Raw genomic sequence first — 10305 nt, 5'->3', positions numbered from 1 at the left:
GCATAGACTTTATATTATAAAAAGGTATTAAAATGGAATATTTCCCCAAAACTTCTAGACAAAAACTATTGTTCCACAAACTGCTACACATAATGGAATTTATGATCACAAAAAAATCGACCGATGAGGTTTTCTTTGGTTGTCAAATCAGTTTGGGTTTCTACATTGGATTCAATGGGTAGCAAGCGCTTTTTTGCCCTCAACTGTAAACATGCGCCGTAGAGGTTGTTTCCCGATACTACGGTTCATTGACTGGCCCCTCCTACCATAGACATATATGTCTATGCCTGGTCTATGCCTACTACCCTCTCCAGTTCGTATGTACGATAAGGATCGCATAAACACCTTCCAATGGTCTTTCTGTTACTAGGCGGACTTCCCCTAGAAATTAATTAGCTGAGTTACTGGGCGGATTTTCAGATAACACCGTATCAAAATAAACTTTCGGAAGAAAATACAGAAGTTTAGCCAATCGTATTAAACACATATTCTGTATCCATGTGGAACAAAAATAGTCCGCCAATGAGAGTAGCGTTTACTCAGTAGTCAGGCAGACGTCAACAGTGTTGTCCAATCACGAAAAAAAGAAAGGGGATTTTTGCAGTAGCTTTGAGTCAGGTACTTTGTTTTTCCTCACAAAATAAGTTTTTTCTGTTACACTGTTGAAATGATAAAAATCGAAATATTTAAAAATTTTATCATTTTGATATAATTATATAAGTTATAATTGTTAACTGGAAAACTTAGTTTAAATGATTTGTAAAATTCCATACTGAATGTTAGCAAAGCCAACGTTTGCTGTTCCAGCTGTATGTTACCTAGCTTGCTAGCTGCTTGCTACGCCGCTGTCATACTAAGATGAAGTGGTATATTTACGTATTCTTTAGCTAACGATAGCTAAATAGGATGTAGTGTTACATGTAATACCGCTATGTGTCAGTGTTATATACGATGAATGTAGCTAAACTAGTGTCAGGTAGCTAGCGCGTTAGCCAATACAGCTGTGAATCATTCGAATAAAACGAAAGCGGGAAGCATGAGCTGAAATCGAATTGGAGCGCATGACAAATTGTAGTACTACTGTTAGCTGGCTAGCAAATGGAATGCAGTGAATTCCTATTCATTTGACACACATAAAGTTTAAGTTACATATGTTAATTGAACTAATGACCGAATTGTCTTTGTAAGTAACGTTATTATATTTTTAAAACTAAAAATTGGCTTCAGCACGCGAGATTGCTGCTGAATTGACAGCTAGGTATGCACAAGGGAATCCCGCCAATAGACAGTGATTTCTGCGCCGAAATGTTTAGCTAAATAAATGGCTGTATTTTAGTTGCATGCCATTGAAGCCAAATATGTCGACGAATGACTTTCCGCGGATAAAGTCGTCTGTCGTTTGCTAGTCTCCCAGTTTCATTTCGCTTGTAATGTAGCGCGAGATACATACATATCGTCGACTCCACAACGGTGGAACTTTTACTGTGTGCACAACGGCGGGTCACCGTTTACCCAACTTAGGTCTTCGCACAGCCCAGTGATCGGTAGCTAGGTCGTTGTACGTATGGATTTCTGTCAAATGTGCTTCCATTTAGCGAACGGCAATTTAGTCTTTCACCTGACAGTGGAGAGAACAGTAAAGTATTAACTGCTAACATTAACGGTAGCCACTGCACTGGCTCTACGGTACCGTAAGAGTGTCCATAGACTGACACCCCTGTTAAACATACTTTATTTGGAAGGAGCTTGCGCACTTGCTGCTACCTAGTTAGCAAGCAATTAATTTTGCTCAACCATATGCTTGATAACATACATAGTTCTGTAATGCCTGTATTTTGTAACTCTAGCCACTACTTAGGGTGCTAGAAAACCAGTTATAAATGCATTCACTTGTAATTAAAAGATACTTACAAGGACACAACTCCTTTTATTCAAAGTCTTCATTATTTTAATCAGAGAGAAATAATATGCCATATAGTTGTTCTCCAAATATACTGACCAGTGGAATATATTTACAGATACAGTAACATCTGCATAGTTATAGGGTGCATGCAGGTCATGCAAGCTGGAAACTTGTATCCTAAGGCTGGGGCACTTGCAGATATAGGCAGTTAGCAAGCTTAAAAATGACTGCATTCTACCTAAATATGAGAAGTTGTGTAATGTGTGACCATTACATAAATTAGGTCAGTGTTATCCTGTATAATTGCAGTTTGTTTAGGTGACATAGAATATTAAAGTTAATGGTAGAAAAGCATTCTTACCTGAACAGATAGGTCCCAGTAGGAAATGCTTGCATTAATAATAATAATAATAATAATAATAATACCAGGACTCATATTATAATTCAGAGAAGGATTGCAGTGCATGATTAGTATGCTACCACAGGTCCACTCCATGCTGGTCCAAAAGGACCTCCGTTTCCACAATTTTTTATTACAACCTTGTACAGACATTTAATCAACTTGCTTAGTTCTGTTCCCTCTCAGTTATGACAGTAGTAGAGCTGAGCAGACCTGTAGGATTATAGGGCTCCACAAGTGGCCCCATGTTACAAGAATAGAATTAAACAAAGGAAAAAAAGAAAGAAAAAGATTTGACTCTTCGGAGAAAATAATTTTTGTTGATATTTTTAGCTACCATTTTAGCTACTGTGCCAAGGCATCATCTGGGCTAGGGGTCTGACAGCAGATGATGAGCCAACACTGTCATTCTTATTTTTTATATTTCTAGATTCTGATGGTATCTTTAGTTGAAGTTGCCCTGGCAGTGTGTAGTAGCCATGACAGAAGACAGCCTTCAAACAATGACCTCGAAACGGGGCGGGTTGGGATCTGGAGAGGGAGATACAGAGCCCAGCATGCTCCTTCAGAAGCTGAAGAGCAACATCTCGTAAGACCTGCTTGTTTTTTATGTCACTGGATTATATTCAGTAAAGTTGTAGTACAGATCTTTTTTGACCCTGGGGCCCTGTAGATGACCATCCTACATGCAGAATCCCTGCAGTGTGACCTATACAACCATGTTCAACATTCCTTTGTCACCAAGGCGATCTGCTTGATTGGGTCATTGGAAATTGGAATAATGACCTATTTTACTGTGTGCCTCATTTCTTGGGTTGACCTCTCAGTTGTACATCCAACAAAGATTTCTGCAAGCTTAGATGCACAGTGTGTGTCAATTTTGGTCACTAGCTTTATAGTCAGCATCGTTTAATGATGGTTTTAAGTGTATTTTCATTGTTCAATGTTTTTATTTCATTTTTATTTTTGCAGTAAGAATGTACAGACCAAAGTTGATGCAATTCTGGTGAGTTTCTGCTATCATTCTGCCATTATGTATTACCCCAGAGTGTAGAAGCATAGCACATGCAGTCAACCAGAGCTCTCTGTGTCCCTTCATTGTGTTGTGTCTCCGCAGCAAGACGTGCAGCGATTTTCTGACAATGACAAACTCTACCTGTACCTCCAGCTGCCTTCCGGCCCTGGCACAGGGGAGAAGAGGTAGGAACACTTTCCAGACCGCGGCACGTGTTTTCATACTTCCATGTATTTATTTCATAGAACACAGCAAATATCATTTTGCATGCATTGATAAAGTATACCTTTTCTTCTGGTATTCGTTTCACTTCATGTTACCATAGCAATAGGTGTATTGAAAATTATGAAAATTAATTATTTCAGGGAAAAAAGCTTAAATTCTATATTTGCTCCATATTGTAGATAAGATATACTCTGTGTGTTCCTGCACAAGTATTGACCTGAGTTTGCTGGCTCCATTGTGCTTCTCAATGATGACTTTTTTTCTACAGAATTGTGTGTGTCCCTTGCTCCTGTAAATGTTTGTTGCAATATCTGATGAAAAATACATCAGTGTATTAAAATAAAATTATACTGAAAAAAAGTATGGACAATATTCATAAATGTTTTAAAAAAGCATTTTATATATCAAACATATTATTCAGATATATTATAAAACCTTTATAAACAGCCAGGCTAAAATAATGGGTATTCAGTTTATCTTTTAAAGTGTCAATATAAGTGGCATCCCAGATGAGCTGGGAGGAGAGAGAGGTAAGAGCTTTGGGACAGCATAACCAGTGGCCACGTGCCACATTGTGCAGAGCCTAGTTTTGGGTAATGCCCAGTGAGCTGCATGGACAGAGTGTACAGTAACGTGTGCGTTTCCCTGTGGAACAGCAGCAACAGTGACTCCAGCTCCTGGAACTCAGCCGACCAGCTGCACACCTGCACCTGGATCCGCAGCCACCTGGAGGAGCACGCTGACACCTGCCTGCCCAAGCAGGATGTGTACGAGATGTACAAGTGAGCCCCCCGCCTTTCCTCACCCCTTTTTGATTCCCTGATTAAATTAAACATTTGAATATCACACATTTAAATTTGCTCATCAACACCATTGGGCAGCGTCTCAAAGCTGTGCTGCTTTTCAAAACTCCCTTCGCCAGCAAACAAATAGCTGCTGTTGTAGGAAACGCTAATTTTGGTTTATCGCACCAAGTCTGCCATATGATTTTGTGGATTAGTTAAGTACATTAAGTAATTCATCAGCTAGTTTGAAAGAGAGAAGAGGGAATAATAGGCATTGTTATTATGTATGATTGTGTGCTATGTAAATTGCACTGATAAAATCATGCAGAGCAGACGGTTGCAGGAAGACCCACTTCAAAAGTGTTATGCGGTCCAAAGTGCTCCTTGGTATTTCAGCGGGTTTTTCTGTTGTGTTGCTACAGGGGATTCTGTGATAACTTGCAGTATCGGCCACTGAGCGCAGCCAATTTTGGCAAGATTATCCGGGACATCTTCCCAAATATCAAACCACGAAGACTTGGAGGAAGGGGGCAATCAAAATATCCTTTCACACCAGTACAGATATACCAAGTCAACTCCTGTCTGTTTCATGAATCTTCAAACTAATACTGCACTAGAACATGGTCAGAGCGCCTTTTTCAAAAGTTTGGGTGAACAAACTCTTTTTCTGCTGAGCCATCATTGTAAGTGATCATGTACTAATTATTATAGTCATTTTGAGGGTCCCAATTATATGCGTATGAGCCACAAATAAATATAAATGTTTAATTTTGTGATGAAATTACCAGATGAAGAAAAATAAATGTGAGATTATTGTACTGCAGCAGTATTTATAGAAATTGTCCAGCTACAACATTGTGTCTCCTAAGGTAATACTTCATATAAGAGTGTTGCACACGTTCATGTATGCTTAGATTGTTCACCATCTGAGAGATTCTGAGCGTGTCCTGGTACTCCCTTAACTACCATGTGCACGTACTGCTACAGTGGAATCCGCAGGAAAACGGTTCTGAACATGCCTCTCCTGCCCAATCTGGACCTGAAGAATGACCCAGTAACTCTTCTTTTATCTTGGATATTTGTCTTTTTTTTACATTGTGATTGTATCCTCTGGATGCAAGGCTTTTCTAGTTTTGGGGACCCCCTGAGTATCTTCCTTCGACGCAACAAGGGCTTACATGAATTAGATGATGTTCAATGCCACTACATTACTAAGATGCTATTTTGTTTTTACATGTGCAATAAATATTGGCTCCTTCAGGCCCTTTCTTTGGAGAAGTTACTGAGTCTCATTATAATGGTAATGAATTGAGAACAGATGAAGAAACGAAGGTGCTGTTCTCTGTGCAGTCTGAGCTGACGGAGCTGGTCCAGACCTACAACCAGGAGGTGATGGAGGCAGCGTGTGAGCTGATCTGCGACTGGGCGCAGAAGATCCTGAAGCGCTCCTTCGACACGGTCGTGGAGATCGCCCGCTTCCTGGTCAATGAGCACATCGTCAACCCGCGCTGCAGCCAGGCGGAGCTGGTCAGCTCCGCCACGCTGGCCGGTGAGCGGCAGCAGTCCTCCGCGGTCCTCTCCGCTAGACCATGATGCTTCACCAGGCCTGTAGAGTGAGGTCACGTGACTTAGATGGAGTCCAGCGCTGTAATTCTTGTGTTAAACCCCACAGAAGGTGCCGTGAGACCAGTGAAGGTGAAAAAGAATCAGGCCCAGCCGAAAGAGGGCGGGACAGAGAGTGAGGGAAGAGGCTCTGAAAACAAGGTACTGCTCCTGCCACATCAACAACTCTTATCTTAACCAATCGGAAAACAAGGTACTGCTCCTGCCACATCAACAGCTCTCATTTTAACCAATCAGAAAACAAGGTGCGGCTCCTGTCGCATCAACAGCTCTCATTTTAACCAATCGGAAAACAAGGTACTGCTCCTGTCGCATCAACAGCTCATATTATAACCAATCAGAAAACAAGGTACTGCTCCTGCCACATCAACGGCTCTCATTTTAACCAATCAGAAAACAAGGTACTCCTCCTGCCACATCAACGGCTCTCATTTTAACCAATCAGAAAACAAGGTGCGGCTCCTGCCACATCAACAGCTCTCATTTTAATCAGTCTGCTAAAGCCTGCATTTAAAGGCATGATTCTCAGTTGTGAGCCTTCATTTTCTTCCTCTTTTTCTGAAGGACAAAGAGGGAGGGGAGCAGGCCTCACCCAGCAAAGCGGTGCAGGGAGAGAAGCCCGCTAAGGGGGCAGAGTGTGCTCGGCCTGGGGGCTGCGACGTCCAGTTTGAGGCGGTGATGAAGCGCTTCCCGAAGGTGCTGCCCCGCGGCTCCGTCCCGGACAAGACCCCGCTGCCCCTCCGCTCCTCCCCGCCCACGCTGATGCCAAAGGAGGGCGGGGGCGTGAAGGTCACCCTGCCCATCACCATGGCAACCTTGCCTCAACAGCAAGGGGCCGCCCTCCCCGTCTTCAACATGATTTCGTACGTCTCGTACCCTGAGAAGGAGAAGGACGCGGCTGTCGCCGTGGCTACCGCGGCCCCCACGCCGGGAGTGGTGCAGAGGGCCCGCGCTGCGCCCAAGCGGGCCCCGGAACCGGCGACCGGCGAGGCGTCTGCAGGAGCCGTGGGAACGCCCCCCAAAAGGAAGAGAGGCCGACCCAGGAAGCCGCGACCAGAAGAGACAGGGCAGCCCCCGCCCGCTGCAGCCCAGGCCTCCACCCCTCTCTCTGGGGGGGTCATCCAGAAAGCCCTGCCGTCCACGTCCTCCCCCCTGCAGCCCCAGGTCCAGGCCCAGCCTGAGGTGGTGAAGATTGTGATCCAGAACCAGCACGGCCAGTTCCCGGGGGCCCTCCCGTCCACACTAGAGGCACCGCCCGTCCTGGACAAGGCGGGCCTCGGCACCGCCAGCGTACAGGAGAATAAAGGTCACAGTGAAGGCCAGCCAGTGCAGGAAGCCTCCCAGAATGCCCTGCTGCTCCACACGGCGGGCCAGCCTGTCACATCAGGGGCTCAGACCTGGGAGACGGGCAGGGCCATGGTGGAGGTCATCAGGAGAGCGCCTGTCACCAGGGAGGGGGCGCCCGCCCCAGCTTCAGCCCTGGGCTCCCAGACTGAGAAGACGCAGGAGGGGCAGGCTACTATCACCCCAGCCCACTCCTTCGCAGAGCCACAGCTTGCCTCCGCCCCCACAGCGAGCAGCACTGACCGTCCCCAGCCTACTGCAGCCTCCCAGACTTAGAGCCTGTCGATCTCAGGAGACAAGTGCCATTTTGCTTCCACGGTCCTACTATTGTCTATTAGAAGCAGATTTGATTTTGTTCTCTAGTCTGTTGGTGGAAATATGTGACTGACGCTTACAGTGGCCATTTGGATTCATACCACCAGATAAATGCATCGGTCACAGCCAGACTGCAGCCACTCTATCAGCTCGAAAGACTTGTTAGAAAAATGGAAAGTCAGTTCTGTGGTGTTAATGGTGCTGCATTTTTTAAACAGGCGGGTTTAAAAGACGGCTATCCCTGTGAGGGTGTCCTTAAGTGCAAATGAAATGGTCTTTACGGGTTCAGACTCATAGGTACTCATGAGTATCAGTGCTGCCCTCATCAGGGTTTTTCTGTGCTTTTATTTTATAAGACATTTTGGGATATTTTGTACAGATTTATCATTTACTGTGCAGTTAATGAATGTTATACTTCATATACCTTATAATCAAATGCTGTACTCTGTCAGAGACCTACAGTGAGCTTTTCAAATGTATTTTTTTGTTTGTTTTCATGCCATTGTATGTTATGTATGTATGTGCATTAACATCTCCCCATTCACCTATGGCAGGGCAAATAACAGGCTTGGGTATTTCAATATGGCCAACCAAACACTCAACAAAAGAAAGTAAATCACATCTTAAAGGGACATTGAAATGTGAGGATGGTACACAGTACACAAATGTCCTTTGGCTCCAAGCACGTGCAGTACTACGGTTTGATACTAAACCTCTGCCAATGTTATTTGAATACATTTCTAAGGTCTGAGGACTGTTACTTTGATTACTTGGAGAGGCTAGTGAAGGAAAGTGCAAATGTCTTTGTCTGCCATGTTTGAAATTGCATTTATAACTTATTTTTATAATGTTATTATTTGCTACATTATAATTTTATTCCTGAAATGTTATGTTTAATTTGAGTCGCAATGCCTTCACAGCATGTAAAAGTGGCTGTCGCACACCTTGTAAGTTATTTACTTTTAGTTACTGGCACTTAAGGTATTTATTGAAAGCAAGCGTATGTTTGCAGGTCGTTCCTGGGCACTGTGGCGTTAATCGCACCTCTTCTGCTTCTTAGCACATAGCTGGCAATCTGCTAAATTGAACATTTGTTTAAACAGTGTTGAAATAAAAAGTAACAATCTGACTTTCAAATTTAGTTTGCACAAAGCTGAGGAAAGGTGGCAAATAATTCACAACCAGTAGCTCATTTTGGATTCTCACAGTCCAGATTGAGGAAAACTCTGTTGACTTTACTGTCATTCCATTGCTTCGCAGTGCTTCATCTTGACTGAGTCAACAGTGTTGCCAAGTTGTAACTCCTCTAAGATAAGTGCTTCACCCATGAGGTCAACCTCAATACTTTTAGAAGATTGTGGCACAGTTTCCCATCACAATGCCGAAAGTCTCAAATGCACAACCTGTAAACGGCTTTGAAAGGCACAGTCTGCAACTTCCTTTGAGAATATCTAGCAATGGCCAGCCTAACATAAATCTAAATGATTCTGAAGATCCTATAGCATGAAGACATTAAGAATTATATAAGCAACTTTATATAGTAGAATCTAAATTTATATAAGCAATTTTATATAGTAGAATCTAAATTTATATAAATATACTTCTAGAAGAATGCAGACATTTCAAATGTATAAACAAATCATTTGCTTTTACAGTCTTTTAATGACCTAAGCCAGGATTATTATTGTATGATTGTACACATTTCTGCTTATGTTTAATTTTGAATTTTTAATGTTTTATGGGTTGTACTTAAAACTAAAAAACCAAATTATTTTTAATTGGACTGCACAAAATGTTCACTATAAATATTGCACCTTATATGTTATTTAAAATGTTTAACTGTGCACTTCTGTGATATCTTCCAATTGATAAGTAAAAAATAGTGCTCATGTGAACATATTTTCATAAATTCTTGACATAAATATTGGATTTGTGTGAGACACTATTGTTGTACTTTCATGGTATATTACAGTCAGCCTTTCAGTCAGTGACTGTCTTGTAGATGTTTAATTTACAACAACAACAAAAAAACATTCTCCTCTGCACTGCCATGTAAAAATCATAGTTTTTTTATGACTCAAAACTATCAGTAATTTCAGTTTGTGTTTCACCTTAATTGTGTTTGTTCATGTTCTCTGTAGGTTGACAATTACTCAGCAGTAACTATAACATAATGTTATCTCTTTTGGAGTACATCCCTTGGTGAAAATCTTGAATCATCCTGTTTGGTATGAAACTCCAGTGCTGAAATAAAATGCAAAAAGAACCTAACTGAAGCTAGTTTCTTTTCTTAACTTGAGCAAGTTTGTGAACTTGTAAACAAATAGGAAACAACAATACTCATACCATTTTTCAACTGACATATTGCCCTGCTTCCTTGTGTTGCTGGTCATCCTGAAAAGCATGCATATTGTTTTAGTGCATCCCTCATTTGAGAAAGTAACAATGCAAATGGCACAAGAGACTGATTACAGCGGGACTGCAATATTACTGTTGCACCACTAGGTAGAAGCATTTCACTCTGAACCAAGGCAATCTGCTCAGACAAGAATTTTCTAACAACTCACCGTCTGTATCAATGTTGAACAATATTTTTGAAAATCATTTCACTGCAACCAAGACACATACAAGACACTTACATTATGTCCCTAGTAGTGTAGGTTTCAGCAGGTTCTTGACATTAAAACGAGAGACT

General features: G+C 42.2%; 1 protein-coding gene across 1 annotated transcript; it reads left to right on the top strand.

Moving 5' to 3' along the window:
• The first annotated feature begins 18 nt into the window (after positions 1–18).
• On the top strand, positions 19–9881 carry LOC135263825 (DNA-binding protein RFX5-like). Its single transcript, XM_064352249.1, has 10 exons — positions 19–618; positions 2734–2892; positions 3276–3309; positions 3421–3503; positions 4200–4325; positions 4751–4867; positions 5304–5382; positions 5679–5877; positions 6001–6092; positions 6516–9881. The coding sequence occupies exons 2-10, from the start codon at positions 2783–2785 to the stop codon at positions 7569–7571; spliced, it is 1896 nt and encodes a 631-aa protein (XP_064208319.1). The 5' UTR covers positions 19–618; positions 2734–2782; the 3' UTR covers positions 7572–9881.
• Positions 9882–10305: the final 424 nt, after the last annotated feature.

The sequence above is a fragment of the Anguilla rostrata genome, chromosome 1, assembly GCF_018555375.3.
Source record: "Anguilla rostrata isolate EN2019 chromosome 1, ASM1855537v3, whole genome shotgun sequence".
NCBI classification, from domain to species: Eukaryota; Metazoa; Chordata; class Actinopteri; order Anguilliformes; family Anguillidae; genus Anguilla; species Anguilla rostrata.
The sequence above is the reverse complement of the archived record's forward strand: the minus strand, read 5'-3'. Positions and strand labels throughout refer to the sequence as shown.